General features: G+C 43.4%; 2 protein-coding genes and 2 non-coding genes across 5 annotated transcripts in view; all 4 read left to right on the plus strand.

The window, feature by feature from the left end:
• ldhba (lactate dehydrogenase Ba) overlaps positions 1–14,917 on the plus strand; it is a 194,205-nt gene that overhangs the window by 132,278 nt on the left and 47,010 nt on the right. The window lies entirely within an intron of this gene.
• Positions 1,269–9,356, plus strand: slc25a3a (solute carrier family 25 member 3a). 2 transcript variants are annotated; one of them, XM_085769281.1, is made up of 8 exons: positions 1,269–1,324; positions 1,855–2,025; positions 3,093–3,217; positions 5,420–5,599; positions 6,295–6,476; positions 6,942–7,114; positions 7,827–7,937; positions 8,877–9,356. In XM_085769281.1, the coding sequence occupies exons 2-8, from the start codon at positions 1,884–1,886 to the stop codon at positions 9,035–9,037; spliced, it is 1,074 nt and encodes a 357-aa protein (XP_085625407.1). In that variant the 5' UTR covers positions 1,269–1,324; positions 1,855–1,883; the 3' UTR covers positions 9,038–9,356. The 2 variants fall into 2 exon arrangements, with proteins under 2 accessions (XP_085625407.1, XP_085625408.1); XM_085769282.1 differs by lacking the exon at positions 3,093–3,217 and adding an exon at positions 4,645–4,766.
• LOC146962945 (small nucleolar RNA SNORA53) lies at positions 6,551–6,754 on the plus strand. Its single transcript, XR_015035156.1, has one exon. It is a non-coding gene; the product is annotated as a small nucleolar RNA SNORA53 (small nucleolar RNA).
• On the plus strand, positions 8,003–8,206 carry LOC146962946 (small nucleolar RNA SNORA53). Its single transcript, XR_015035155.1, has one exon. It is a non-coding gene; the product is annotated as a small nucleolar RNA SNORA53 (small nucleolar RNA).

The following is a 14,917-nucleotide window of genomic DNA, read 5'->3' on the forward strand; positions in this document are numbered from 1 at the left end:
TTACAACGTTTTCATTGCTGTGAACACCACAGATGTACATCTATCAGGATTAGTCACCAACAGGTCAGTGCCTGTCATCTCTAAAGCTTCAGACATAAACCAAATCTTGAATTGGCCCTTTAAATGATTACTAATTTTGCAAAGGGCAAAGGCACAACTTCGGTCACGAGAGCCTAGGTTTCAAATTCTATTCTGATGTGACAGAGGAAAAACAAAGTTTCATATTTTTTCTTGATAATTTTGATCATCAACGAACTTTTTCTTCTATTAACCACACAAATTAGATGCTGATGTTTGAGTTTGCTCTTCAGTCACAGCTACTTTTTACAATATTTTTGAACTTTTCACCTTTACAATGATAGAACAGAGAAAGACAGGAAAGCCAGAGAAAGATATGTCATCTTAGGGCCAGGGGCCAGACCGGAGCCTAGGGCCACTGCAGCAAGGACCATGTGGCATCCCCCTCACCAGCACAATTATTATTTAGGTTCACGGTTCATGTCTGGCAGTGCATCGTTGGCATCACTCTACAATAATCCAACTAATTATAAGGTTGTAGATGATTATACAATTATGTCAGCAGCTTGCAAAAGACTGCAGTTTGCAGACTGACATATTAGAGGTGACCGTGTCAAATAGCAGGTCCATCCATCCTCTCAGTTTGTTCCATGTCTCCATGGTTACACACAGAGGTGAACTTTGACTTTTTATGTTTCTTTGCTTGTTTCTGCACAACTAAGGACATGTAAGGTCCTTGTTAGGACATTCACAAGGACTGCGGAAGCACCTCTGCAAAGCATGTGCTTCACGTGCAGTCGAAGGTCAGGCTCGCGGGTCATTCAACCAGGTGTGCGATGACGTCAAAAAAAAGTGATCTCTGAAGGGGGGGCTTCACTCTCAGCCGCATTAGTCGTGACAGGAATAGAAGCAGCTGCTACCAGGTCGACTAATCCACTTATTGTTATTACGGTAGTCATTCTTTGTAACATATACGCCCCCTCCTCTGGTCTTCCTGACTGTCATAATCACGCATATTCATTCATTTATCTTCAACTAAATCTCTCCTGTTTGAAGATTTGTTCCTGTCCACTTCCTACAAGCACCGCCCTTAACTGCAGGCCGTCATCACCGATGCTGTGATTGGACCGGAGGTGTTGATTGACAGCTCCCGCGGCGGCCATTCACGGGACGGGAACGACGCATGAGCCCGCCCAGGTGCCCGGTGACGTCACGAAAGGACAAATCGATTTACCGCGAGGTCATTCGGCCTCTCCGAGCAGCCGGCTACAGCTCAGCGGAGGCGCCATCTTAAGACACAGACAGAGTGAGTGCTAATATTCTTCAAATATTGTGCATACACCGCGACTCTTTTTTTTTTTAAGTGAAGGGTTTTAGCTCCACGTAGCTGTGGCATTTAGCAGCTGCTTTTGCTTACGTGACTTTAATATTTTCAGCTCAGAGGAGACCTTCCACCTTGGAGCGGTCAAGTTAGCTTAGCTTAGCAATTTAGCATCAGATAAAAGAGAAAAGACCATGGAAAATACTATAAGGGCTGTGCAGGCAGACACGGTTATGTTTACATGTGCTTTGCAGCTATACAATAACTTCTACCGACGCTATGTAAGTTAATAATTTGTGTGTCGTCGTAGCATTGAGCCATTTAGCAAAGCCTAGCGTTTCCTGTTCACGGTCATTCAGACGCGAAAACTAGCAAGCTAACAAGCACGTGACATGGCATCCCCACAGCTCAGGTGTTGGTGTGTGTCTGTCTGTGTGCGAGTGCGAGTCTGTGGGAGTGGATTGTGTTACCAGTGCGCAACACACAAGCTAACTAGTCGCTCACTTGCATCGCAGCTCCGCCAGCAGGCAGGACACCCACCACCATGTATCCGACCTCCTTGACGCAGCTGGCACGGGGCAACCCGTTCAGCGCGCCCCTGTTCAGCCTCCAGAAAGTGGAGGAACCCCAGCAGAGCCTTCCCGGACAGAGGACCCGCAAACTGGCAGCAGCCGCCACCGCAGACGGTAAACCTCCCCGGCAAAGAGTCTTACTACAGGCAGGCTAGTTGGTAGTAGCCGCATTAGCTTAGCCGACCAGGTTGGCCTGTCTGTGACCAACGTCATTGGGTAATTCAGCATAGATGTAGCCATCGAGAAGAGTTGACATTAAAACAGGCCACTCCGGATTATCGAGGTTATGAACCGCTATGAATAGTGATCAATTATGATTGTAGGAGACCGTTAGCTGCTAGGCCTGCGCTGCTCACACAAGCCGCCTGTGGAGGACAAGGAAGGACAAAGAAGTACCTTGCGTTTGCACTGCAGCAAACTGTAGTCGATGTGTCGCACTTAGTTTCAGATCCTAGATTTATGATGAAATGAAGTGTTTTGTTGGCAGATTTTTGGTAATTACGTTGCATAATTGCACACTTAGCCCGCAAATGCACGTGACCCCTGGCTATGAGCTGCACAGTTAGTGATCAAGAACAAACTGTCCTAGCTAGAAGCTCCTATGACACGTTGTAAAAAGGGGGTACCCTAAATTGCTTCTGCATTACAGTAATGCTGCAGAGATTCTACTGTCTGAAATGTTAAAGTCTGCCCTCTAGTTTGATATGTTACTTGTTCCAGGCAAAGTTTGAGTGTTGATTGTACATAAGGCCCAACTTGTGGATTGAAGTCCATCCAGCCACTTCATAATGCCCTTCAACCTTTGGTTATTTATCCCTGGCAATAAAATGATTGGATTTAGATTAACATTAGTGGTGCATTTTAATTGTTTGTTACTTGGGAGTGGATCAAATCTGGTAAGACTAGGGCAGCCTCACACAGCCTTGTTGTCAAACTAAACACTTGCTGGTATTTATGTTAAACCACTGTTGTTGCATAAGGACCAGTGGTTTAAGTTGTTTCCAGTGTCCTCCTGTCAAAACCTGTTAATGGTCGTAAAGGTTAAGGCACAACTGATACTGCTTTTTCAGCTGAATTCCTCAGACCCATAGCCAGTTAAACATCCAAAACCTTAAAGAAACCTTCCTCTGTTCTGAGCTCAGAGATGCACAGATTCTGAAGTTTCACCTGTGTTTCTTCAGAGGGTGACAGTTGTGAGTTCGGCTCTCAGAAGTATTTCGTCCTGTGTGGCTTTGGTGGGATTCTGAGCTGTGGCACCACACACACAGCTGTCGTTCCCCTTGATCTGGTCAAATGCAGAATGCAGGTCTGTCTCCGTGGCTCAGTGCCATTTTTTTTAATGTCACACCTCGCCGACCCATAACCGTGTGTTGGTCCTTTTTTTTTTCTTCCCTAAAATGCACCGATTTGCATGGGAGACATGGTGCCAGCCCGGTTGTGAAGTCACTGTGTATTGATTCCCATGATTCTAATGTTTTGGAGTGATCATAACATTGCTGCATGATTCCACACCGATGTGTTGAGTGATTTGTGCCCGCCTCGCCAACCCGCCACCTCCCGCCTGCATTCAGTCCACAGTAGATGACATGTGTAGGTGAAGGTCAGAGGAGCCAGAATATGTCCTGAATGTCAACTGCTATTTGACACCATCAGGGCTGCCTGACTGACATCACACAGCTATTGATCGTTCATTAACACAGACAGGTTAACGTTGCCCTGTCAGGTAAGAATATTGTGAAGAGACTCAAAAGTACACTTAAATAGGAATTAGGGATGAGTCTAAGACAACGTTCCCATAGGAAAGTGGGAGTACTACAAGTACCGGTACACAATATTAAGCATTAATTAATACTGAATTCTTCATTTATAACAAACATAACAATACTGATTAGTACTGTATGTACTTTATAAATACAGTTAGTGCTTATCAATGTTGAGTAAAACATTTTAACTGTTATATACTACATTCTAATGAGTATTCATGTGTTATAAATGATGAATTCTGTATTTAATGCTTTTCTATTAATGCTGTAACTAATGCTTAATAGTGTGTACTTATTATAAAGTGGTTACAGATGTTGTACCTCCACTGTATGTGAAGTCAATGAGAAATATAAATGTGTCTCTTTATTGTTGATAATCATTGTATCTCTTCCTAAAGTTTATTTTTTGATTTAATCACAAATCTGCAGGACCACACTGATGTTTTTCATTTTAGCTGATGAACTACATATTTTTCTATATTCAAACCATTAAAATGATCAACTGGTGCCACATTTTTAAAGTGATTTCTACCTTTTTATGCAGCTGTTGGTGTTTAATGACATTATTTAAATACACACAAGTGAAATCACATAAACCAGCTGCTGCATCTAAGGTGGAAACTGATCTAAAAACCTGTGGTATGCTTTGGAAAAGGATGAGCAGGATGTTTTGTAGTGAATGGCCTATCTTGTTAAACATCCCTGTGGTCCATGAAAGTTACTGAAATCACCTGTGTACACTGATTTGTCATCGACCTTTGGTGTGTGATCCTAATAAACGGTGGCATGTTTGTGACTGAGCCCTCTATAAGGGAAGAGTCCTGGCACTGGATGGAAACTTTAACCACCACAGTGACAACTCCTCCATTATGTGGCTCTAGTTTGGTGATGATTTTTTTGTTTCTTGTCCTGTGTTGCATGTCACCCTGCATGTTGCACGTCTGTGTGTCCCCCTCCCCTTCTACCACAGACGTGAGCTGCGAGTTTGGCTCCTCAAAGTACTATGCCCTGTGTGGGTTTGGGGGTATCCTGAGCTGCGGCCTCACACACACAGCAGTGGTGCCCCTCGACCTTGTCAAGTGCCGTCTGCAGGTTTGTATGGAAGCTGAACCTCATAATAGCAAGCAGCTCCTCCGTCCCCTCAGACCTCAAGTGGTCCAGGAGAGTTATGGATAGGTTCATGAACACCGGCTTACACGGTGCGGGATATGATAAAATGATCAAATTCAGTGAACAATCAGCATTTTCTGATTGCTGTTCCTGCATTACATTCAGCAGTATATAACAATGTAGTCTTAATGTTTGCTAAAATCAACCCCGCCTGATATCAACACTTAAAACTGAACATTATAAGTTCACACAATTGGCAAATAAGGGGTCCAAATTCCATCCTAGAGTGGAAGACCATATTATAAGCTCACCTAAATTGGAAAGTTTGAGTTAAACATGAATGTGATCACAGAGAATTACTAAAGCACAGCAGACTTCTCATAGTGTTGGATACGTATTTGACATTTTTAAACAGTTTACCTCGTATAGTTGGAAACATAAGTTAGACCAAAGGTGCTCCCAAGCAAACATTTTCAGTTTGTTAATATTAGCAATTCTCTAAGAAACACTGAAACCAATGACCAGAGGAAATGCAGTCAACTATTGGCACATACTGCTTAAAGTTATTCCACAGTCCCCAGAGCTGCCAGTGATCTATTGACATGTCTGCTCACTGTAGCGTTTCTCTGTCCCAGGTGAACCCAGATAAGTACAAGAGCATTGGCAACGGCTTTTCAGTCACAGTAAGGGAAGATGGTGTCAGAGGCCTGGCCAAGGGCTGGGCTCCCACCTTCATCGGCTACTCCATGCAGGGACTGTGCAAGTTTGGCTTCTACGAAGTGTTCAAGATCTTCTACAGTGACGCCCTGGGAGAGGTGAGTCCACACACGGCCCCGCGCCCACAGACCAGGACATGTTTGTTCTTGTACGTCTCCTAGACAGAGGCACATTTCTCTAGTGATGACGAATCGTAACCAAAACAGTGGATTGGTCTGTACAAATGTTCATGATGAAGCCTGCAGCACATCCCAGGAAATCAAACCTGAACTGAGGATCCTGACTTCTGGATTACAGTTAACTGGTTGAGTTTGTTAACAGGCTCAACAGCTGACTCAGGATCCAGTTCTCTTAAGATTTGACATAGAGATGGACTAATGCACTCACAGATGCATGTCTTATTCAAGAAATGATCTGTTGGTGTTGATCTTTTATAGATGAAATAAGCACAACATATTATTGCTTCTCTTTAAGTTGTATATAATGGGTTACTAACAGCAGTGGTAAATGACTTCACGGTCTCCAAATTTATACATGTGCACTTTCATTTTGTGTTTTTCTCAATGTACACGTTTGCTTTATAAATCAGCTGACTCGTTTACAAGTAGATAACTCTGTTCAATGGCTAATGTTAAAATCAGACTGCTAACTGAAGCTGGTAATCATCTGGAGTGTCTTGTTTTTCGTTCTTTTTCTTTTTGCTCCTCAGTGAACCTCGGCTGCCGTATTAATTTTTTTTTTTAAATATTGATTTTCCTGATGTGACCGTTTGTGGTATGATGTTTCCCAACAGGAAAACACCTACCTGTGGAGGACATCACTGTACCTGGCTGCCTCAGCCAGCGCAGAGTTCTTTGCTGACATTGCTCTGGCTCCCATGGAGGCTGTCAAAGTCCGTATCCAGACCCAGCCGGGCTACGCCAACACCCTCAGGCAGTGTGTCCCCAAGATGTTCGCAGAGGAGGGACTCTGGGCGTAAGTGGGACACTTCTCAGGCTTTTTTTTAGCGATTAAATAGCTCTTGATGTGGAAAATTGAATTCTGATGACAACACGCTCCTTAGATCCACCTCTGGAGGGCGCTGTTCTCAGAGCAGCGCTCCTCAGCAGCTTTACGGCTGTACAGTTGGAGGTGCTTGAGTCATTGGCGTGTGAGAACAGTCTACCTGTCCCCCAGCCCAATGTGCATCACTGGCAACCCTGTCCTCTACAGACAGGGAGCTCCCAGTGCTGCCAGCCTGGGGGACGGACACACTTCACTGTTACTGCATTAATGTCCTTAGAAGATTTTTATTACTTTACGTGGTGAGAGGAGATGTGGTTTATTTAAATGCTAAGCTGTGCTCAAATGTGTTCAAATGGACGTCTGCACCCAACTGCACATGTCCGTCTGCACAAGAATATATTTGACTTTGAGGTCTCTTTTCTGTTGTTACTCCAGTTTCTATAAGGGCGTGGTTCCCCTGTGGATGAGGCAGATCCCCTACACCATGATGAAGTTCGCCTGCTTCGAGCGCACAGTGGAGTTGCTCTACAAGTACGCCGTCCCCAAGCCCCGCAGCGAGTGCTCCAAGGGCGAGCAGCTGGTCGTCACCTTCGTGGCAGGTTACATCGGTGAGTAACGCAACACCTGCACTCGTATCAAAATGATAATCAGGTGCTCTTCTGTGGAACTCACAGCAACACTGACGACACAGATTTATCAAGAATCAACAACCTGATGTTCATTAAAGCCAGAAAACAGAACATCAGTTAGTGGAGAGAGTGTTTCTGCGAGCTGCTCCTTTAGTGTTGTGGACAGGAGCTGTGGTGTCGGCTTTTCTGTGAGAGCTGACAGACAGCAGAGAAATGTTAGATATTTATTTTTATTTACTGTATTTATTGTCTTTTACTCTTTACATCTTTTTTTATAATTGTGTGCATTTGCAGATCAGATCTTTACTCTTTTACGTTTGTCCTGAGTGTCATCTGCACAAGAATTCCTATGTACCTTAACAAATGTACAAAGGGCAAATAGACTAAAATACAGCAGAGCACAGTACAGAGCCCAACATGTTTGTATACATAAATAGAATGTGTAGATTTTTGAAAGGAGGAAAATTCCCTGTGGTGCAGTGGGTCCTGTTGTGGAGGCGGAGTATTACCATGTATTATGAAAAACGCTGCATTTTTCTCATGCTTTGAGGTCTTTCAGCAGTGATTTGTAATGTGTTGGAGTATTTGCTGGATGTGTCGGCTGTTTCCACCAGTAACGCATCGATTCTTTTGAAACACGCTGATGAAGTGTCGTTTCCTCTTTCTGATGAGTTCTCTCCTCTCTGTGCAGCCGGTGTGTTCTGTGCCATCGTGTCCCACCCCGCCGACTCCGTGGTGTCTGTGCTGAACAAGGAGAGGGGCAGCACCGCCGTCGGAGTCCTCAAGAAGCTCGGACCTAAAGGTGAGGACCTGCAAAGATCCGGCGGTCTTTTCAGCAGCAGCTCGGTGCAACACGAGCATTTAATCAACACGCTCCTTAGATCCACCTCTGGAGGGCGCTGTTCTCAGAGCAGCGCTCCTCAGCAGCTTTCTGGCTGTACAGTTGGAGGTGCTTGAGTCATTGGCGTGTGAGAACAGTCTACCTGTCCCCCAGCCCAACCTGCAGCACTGGCAACCCTGTCCTCTACAGACAGGGAGCTCCCAGTGCTGCCGGCCTGGGGGACGGACATTCAGATACATTCAACTGAAGTTTGTTTAATGTTAATGAAAAGTGGTTGTTGTGTTTTTTATTGATACTGTTGATCAGCCACAGTCCAGCAGTCAAACACAACTAGTTCTACTCCTCTTTGAGGCTTAATATCTAGGATTAGTTTATATACTGTGGAGCTGGACAACTTGATGTGGACATTCATCAAGTCTCTAGTGTAGTTTATACTGAAACACCTCTGCTTTTAATATGTGGACAGTTTGGGCATTCACAAGTGATTCTCCGAATAAATCAAAATACAAGATGCAAAACTGACATTCATCCTGGTGGATGTTTGATTATTGAATTAAGTCTCTTGAAAAAGGATTAAGAGTCTGAAATTTCAGCTGCACTCCATGTTTAATGTGTTAAATTGGTTCATGGATGTAGAAACATCTGTGTATTAACAATTCTATTGGCTTCAAAATGACTGACTGGGGTCCCAATTCCCAAATGTGAAAACCAACACTGTAAATGTCGCCTCCCAGTCCCAAGTCTGATGCTGTTCAATGCAAAATCAGACTGCAGCCTCCAGAATGCTCTAAGTCAGTTCAGGCATCTTTTATCTGATTTGTCTGTTTTTCAACATTGTTTGCAAAAGCCAATGTTTGTCTCCTGAAAGTAACATAACGTGTGTGTGTGTGTCCTGTGTAGGTGTGTGGAAGGGTCTGGTGGCCCGTATCATCATGATCGGTACTCTGACCGCCCTGCAGTGGTTCATCTACGACTCTGTCAAGGTGTACTTCCGCCTGCCCCGCCCCCCTCCCCCCGAGATGCCAGAGTCCCTGAAGAAGAAGCTTGGCCTGGTAGAGTAAATCACTGCCCATTCCTCCCACTGAGCCGCAGTCCAACAGCTGACACATCTGAACCCCCCTCGACTTCCACAGCGCACACGGCAGTTTTCTATATTTATGTCCTCAGCTCATCCCGCTCGGCACAGAGCTCAGAGCTGCTACTACTCATGTATATTTAAAAAAAACAGCAAAAGTGCAAGGAAAGAAGATGGCGCTGTCGCTCTTGTCCTAGCAAGAGTATGACAGGAATTATTCCTCTGTAGAAAACACCTGTCTGGTTTTATCAGTTCCTGTCATTAGAAAATGTGGATATTCTAATAAAAGAATTAATTTCCCTCTATCACCTGTGTCTCTTTTTTTTAAACATTTTCTTTTTTTTCACCTTCATTTTGTGAGTGAATGAGTTCAACAGGTTGCCTGTAGATTATTGGCCGAGTCTGAACTGTTAGTGCACAAATCTGCATACTGGTTAATACCCTCCACACCTAACTACTGTTTAATATCTGGTAAATGGCCAGTGGAAGTGATGGTTTGTGGTGTTTTGGAAATAAACAGAGTAAATACCTCTGTCATTTTGGATTGGTGTCCAGTTCACTTCCTGGAGGCGTGGCCTAAATAAGATCTGAAACTGTCCTGCAGCACCATGGGTTCATTGGTCCCAGAAGGAGTTTGATTCGGTTCTTTTAAAGTCTTGAGTATTAGTCTTATATTTCTGGTCACAGATGGACATTGTGTTCATCTTTGAGCTTTAGTGCTTCTCAAAAGAGTTGATGTATCTTCAAAAAAGGGAAACATTTGTGTATTCCTTCCTCTGCTGGCACATAAATGCATCTGTTAACCAGCTGCAGTACAACAGTGGACCATCTCTGGTCTTGGATGTGCACTATGCAGGCCGGAGAAACAGAAACAACACAACTGCAAGTGATAGGCAGGTAGGAACAGCTGCTGTGGAAACTTTAAGATTTAACAACAATGGCACTGTTCAAAGGTCTCATGTTGTTTTGCATTTAAAACAGAACTGAAGGCCTGGAAGGAGATGAGATGTGGGAGTTTCAACTTGTTTTTGTGCAGAGAAAGTTCCACACGGAGAAGGCAAAAAAGCACTTTCCTCTAGGAACAGTCATTTCGCAGAAGGTACACTGATGAATATGGCAGGCACAAGCAGTGACAAATCACAAGCCATTGTGATACACAGCATCCATTTACAACATCAAGTTTTAGGGTCTTTGATGTGGCAGCGTTTGAGAAGTAGCCTTGAATAATGGGAAGCAATGGTAAAAGAAAAATCCCATATCTTAAATATAATCATGTTTCACAATATAAGTAAAAATATAAGATGTGTCAGGCCATTGAGTAAAAGACTGCCTGCACTAGTTGTTTTCCACCACTAGAGGGCGCCCTCACTCCACTGTTCACGTTAGCTGGACCAGAGCCACATCACACTGAAAGAGCAGGGACAGAGTCTGTATCAGTATCATAGTATAAGTTCATTATTCAAAATTGTACTTCTATGTCATCAGCACAGTGAACTTCAAGTATTTCAAAATAAAAGCTCTCTGTTACCTTCATAGGCTATATGATTATTACCAACACATTAAAGGGATAGTAGAATTTTTTTTAAAGTGGGGTTGTATGATCTACAAATAGCCCCTAAGTACTTTTATAGCAGTAGAAGACTCTCTACACTCCTCCCGTTAGCAACGCCAGCCCATAGCCCTGCCCAGAGATTTACAACATACAGTGTTGTGAACAGACCCAAAGAAACGGTATATTTTCGCGGCCTAAAAGAAGTTTTAGAGGGTTTTTTTTTTCAAATTGCAGGAAAAACACAGTTTTTATTTGGACCCTGGGCGGAGGGATACGTGAATTGGTTAGGTCCAAATAAAAACTGCATTTTTCCTGCTCTTTGAAGGGCTGGAAAGAATTATATTATAGCGAACAATGGAACTGTGTATTTTTTTTCAGGTAAAACCTCTTTTAGGCCGCGAAAATAGGCCATTTCTTTGGGTCTGTTCACAACACTGTATGTTGTAAATCTCTGGGCAGGGCTATGGGCTGGCGTTGCTAACGGGAGGAGTACAGAGAGTCTTCTACTGCAATTAAAGTACTTAGGGGCTATCTGTAGATCATACAACCCCACTTTTAAAAAAAAATGCTACTATCCCTTTAATGTGTGTGCATCATTTCACTGTTGTTAGTTGACATGGACGTATTGCCTTATTCTTCAAAGAGTAAGACAGGTATTTATTTTGAAAAGCAAACTGCAAACTCAACTAACCCTTATTTAAGATGAGTCACTATTGTTGATTTGCATGCATCCACTGTCCTGTGTAACATGTGTTGTGTTACACCACTGATTCCTGATGGTAGAGGAGGGGGGGAGGTGTGTGGAGGATCACACAAAGCACATATCATGTTTCAAACTCAGGCCGAGGCGGCCTATGTGTGTGTGTGTGTGTGTAAAGTGGAATGACTCACACGTGGACACACATTTTGCCGCCGTCATTAGAATCCATTTGTTTGCTCATGGAATCGGTCGTTTTGTTTTAACCCCGGCAACAAATACTGCTGTCCTCTGCTGGAAAAGAGGACTCATCTGTGTTTGTGTGTGTGCGCCTAACAGGGCCCTGCTCACAGGGTAAGGTTGCAAGAGGTCACAGGAAATGGAGTCCATTTATGTGTTTGTGAGATCATAATGTCACTGTCGTCTGGTTGAATAAAACATCGGCACCGCCAGAGACAAAAAGGTTTTTCCCAGAGCTGCGTTTCCTCGTCTCCTCTGTTTTGTTTTTGTTTGTTAGTTTGGTTTCATCACTGCAGTAATTTTACACATTCAGGCGATAACCTGTGAATAATGTGGAGTCCTGTGATTGGCTCCGTTCCCCCCTGGTAGCGCCATTGCAGACGTTGACTTCCACACAACTTGAACAGGGTTTTATTTCAATGTGGGTTCCATCAGAGACAGTTACAATCAGCTTTTATCATCAGCTCCAATACAAACTGTGTTTCCGTCACCCAGAGCCAAGTCCAGACAGGCAGAGTGACACATTATAGACCAACGACCCCCTGAACCTCAGGCATTGATGCTTTTACAACAGGATTTTTGCTCACTTTAAGGCTGAATCATTTATTTCTAAATCTAAGGCCCTCTCTGCAGGATGTTATGGTCATGATCATTAGTTTTGATGATTCAATAAGGGAGACATGGCTGCTGTGCTGATCATTGACACATTTTTACCTTTTTATTTTTTTATTTTTTATTTTATTTATATAGTGCAGTACAGGGTGAGGACATAATACAGGGGTGCAACATAGGTGATCAACAAACAGAATAGACAAACAGACAATTAATATTTTTCTTTTTTGTAAGATTGATTTCTTGCGTGAGGTATTTGAGAGGTGAGATGAAGTGAGAAAACAGTAGTCAGTATTAAAGGGATGGTTCAACATTTTGGCAAATTGGCCCATTGCCATAATCCCTATAGTTTTAGGAGTAGGTTCGTTACCTTTAATTGTCGGTGCAAGCTATTTTTAGAATGGCGGAACAGAGCCGCAAGCTGCTCAGAGCTACGTTACACAGGCTAATGGGATTTCTTGGTTTCCCTCATCAAACTCGTCATAATACACAATCCAACAACTCCAAAACGCTCTGGTGGACAAGTTGTGACCTGCACATGCACGCTATGAGATAATAACGGAACGTTACGAGGCAGAGTTGTTTCAGTGGTAAAATCATGCAAAACCACTGATGTGCGTTACTGTAGGGGACGGTTTTTCGGCAAGCAGTCTCTGCACTTGCCTCGAAAACCGTTCCGTTATTATCTGCCGACTGTGCAGGTCACAATTTGTCCATGAGAGCGTTTTGGTGTTGTTGGATTGTGTATTTGATTCCGTAGCGTAGCACTGAGCAGCTCGCGGCTCTGCTCCGCCATTCAAAAATAGCTTGCACTGACAATTAAAGGTAACAAACCTACTCCTAAAACTGTAGGGATTATAGCAATGGGCCAATTTGCCAAAATGTTGAACTATCCCTTTAACTAAATATGAAAGTGAAAGGGAGAGGAAAAGATGGATGAGAGAGAGAGAGAGAGACTAGAGAGATTAAAGTGCTCCACAGTATTTTTCTTCTTGTGTGAGCATCATGAATGAAAAGGAAATGTGATGTGAATATTCGATTTACAGTGTGTGACCCTAAATTTTCTGCTTGCACTAAAATGTTAAGTTAGGGGCCACTATGCTCCTAGTAAAAACAATATATATATATATTGTATTGTATTTCTGAATAAAAAACAGTGGAGAAGCTGTCCTCTACTCTGAGGACTGAGGTCCTCTCCATTTATTTCATAGACAAAAATGATTGAAAACAATATTGGCAGCTGAATTGTTAGCTACGGTACATACAAAGTGTCCAGGATGTTGAACTGCTGGAGGTTTTTAGTTTTTAGACGATTTATTTCAAAACTGAAAACTGTAACTTCTGACAAAAAAATTCAAAATAAGAGCTTTCATCTGTAATTTCAAAATAAGAGAACCGTAAAGTCACATGATGCAGCCATCACTGGGTTCCAATGATGTCATCACATTCTGACATCACACATGACTCATTCTTTTTTTTAACTGAACTGATTCCTTTGTAGAGTATGACATCACACATCATTCCTTTGAAGATATGTATGACATCATCAGTTCCCGTGATCTCTAGTAAAGTCGTCGACACTCTGACCACAGACAGACACATCTCAGTGATACTGACAGTGACCGAGACATAGTCCCACATTTCTGTTAAGTTTAACTGATTTATTGCGATTAATTCATTACAACAAATTACAGTAATTCATAATTACACGTAATTAATTCAATTACAAGTAATTCATAATTACACGTAATTAATTCAAGTAATTAATTAATATCCTTAAATTTCTGCTTATCTCAAACTGTGCCACACATTCTGTGTTCAGTAAAGATGGCAGAACCCAGACAAGCTCTGTTTGATGACGACCAGCAGCAGGAGAACATCTATCAAATGCTGCACGACCTCCAAACAGCTCGGCTCAACTCCAAAATCGAGAACGAAGCTGCTCTGAAGCAGCTGTTTGGGCATGGATTTGACTCGGCCAAAGCCAGAGAGGCTTGCTACCACGGCAACCAGAGAGATATGGAGCCATCCATCAATGCAAAGATTCATGAGCTCCACTGCTGCATGGCAGATCTGGATGCCTGCCGTTCAAATAACAACAGGCTCAATCAGCAGCTGATTGAGAAGGACAAACAAATGATGGTCATGGAGGTTTCCTTCGCCCAGTCACTCGGTCAGTTTAATGCCACATGGCAGGACCAGAAGAGTGCATGGGAGGCGAAGGCAGCCTCTGACCTTCAAGCTCTAGAAAAGAGCTATGACCAAAAGGTTGATCTACTCATCAGAGAGAAAGATGAGGAGATCAACATGACCAACACTAAAAACATGGCACAGATAAAAGACATGGAGGTTTCCTCAGCCCAGTCTCTGGGTCAGTTAAATGCCACATGGCAGGACCTAATGAGTAGACGGGAGGCGAAGGCAGCCTCTGACCTCCAAGCTCTAGAAAAGAGCTGTGAGCACAAGGTTGATCTACTCATCAGAGACAAAGATGAGGAGATCACCATGACAAAATCTACAAACATAGTACTGGAAGAAAAGATCGTGGAGTACACGCTCCAACTCCAGGAGGTCAACAGCAAGCTCCAGCAGCGTGAAGCTGACTGCAGGGCCAAAGACCAGGCTCTCCTCCAGATGACTGCCGAGAAGGAAAAGGCAGCGGCTGAGCTGGAAGCTCTGCAGAGGAGTTTTGATGAGAAGGTGGAGCTCATCATGAAAGAGAAGGAGGAGAAGATCGCCAGTGCTGGTTCCAAAATCGTGACACT

This window comes from Trachurus japonicus, chromosome 23 (assembly GCF_045865225.1).
Source record: "Trachurus japonicus isolate A0001 chromosome 23, Traja_1.0".
Classification (NCBI taxonomy): domain Eukaryota; kingdom Metazoa; phylum Chordata; class Actinopteri; order Carangiformes; family Carangidae; genus Trachurus; species Trachurus japonicus.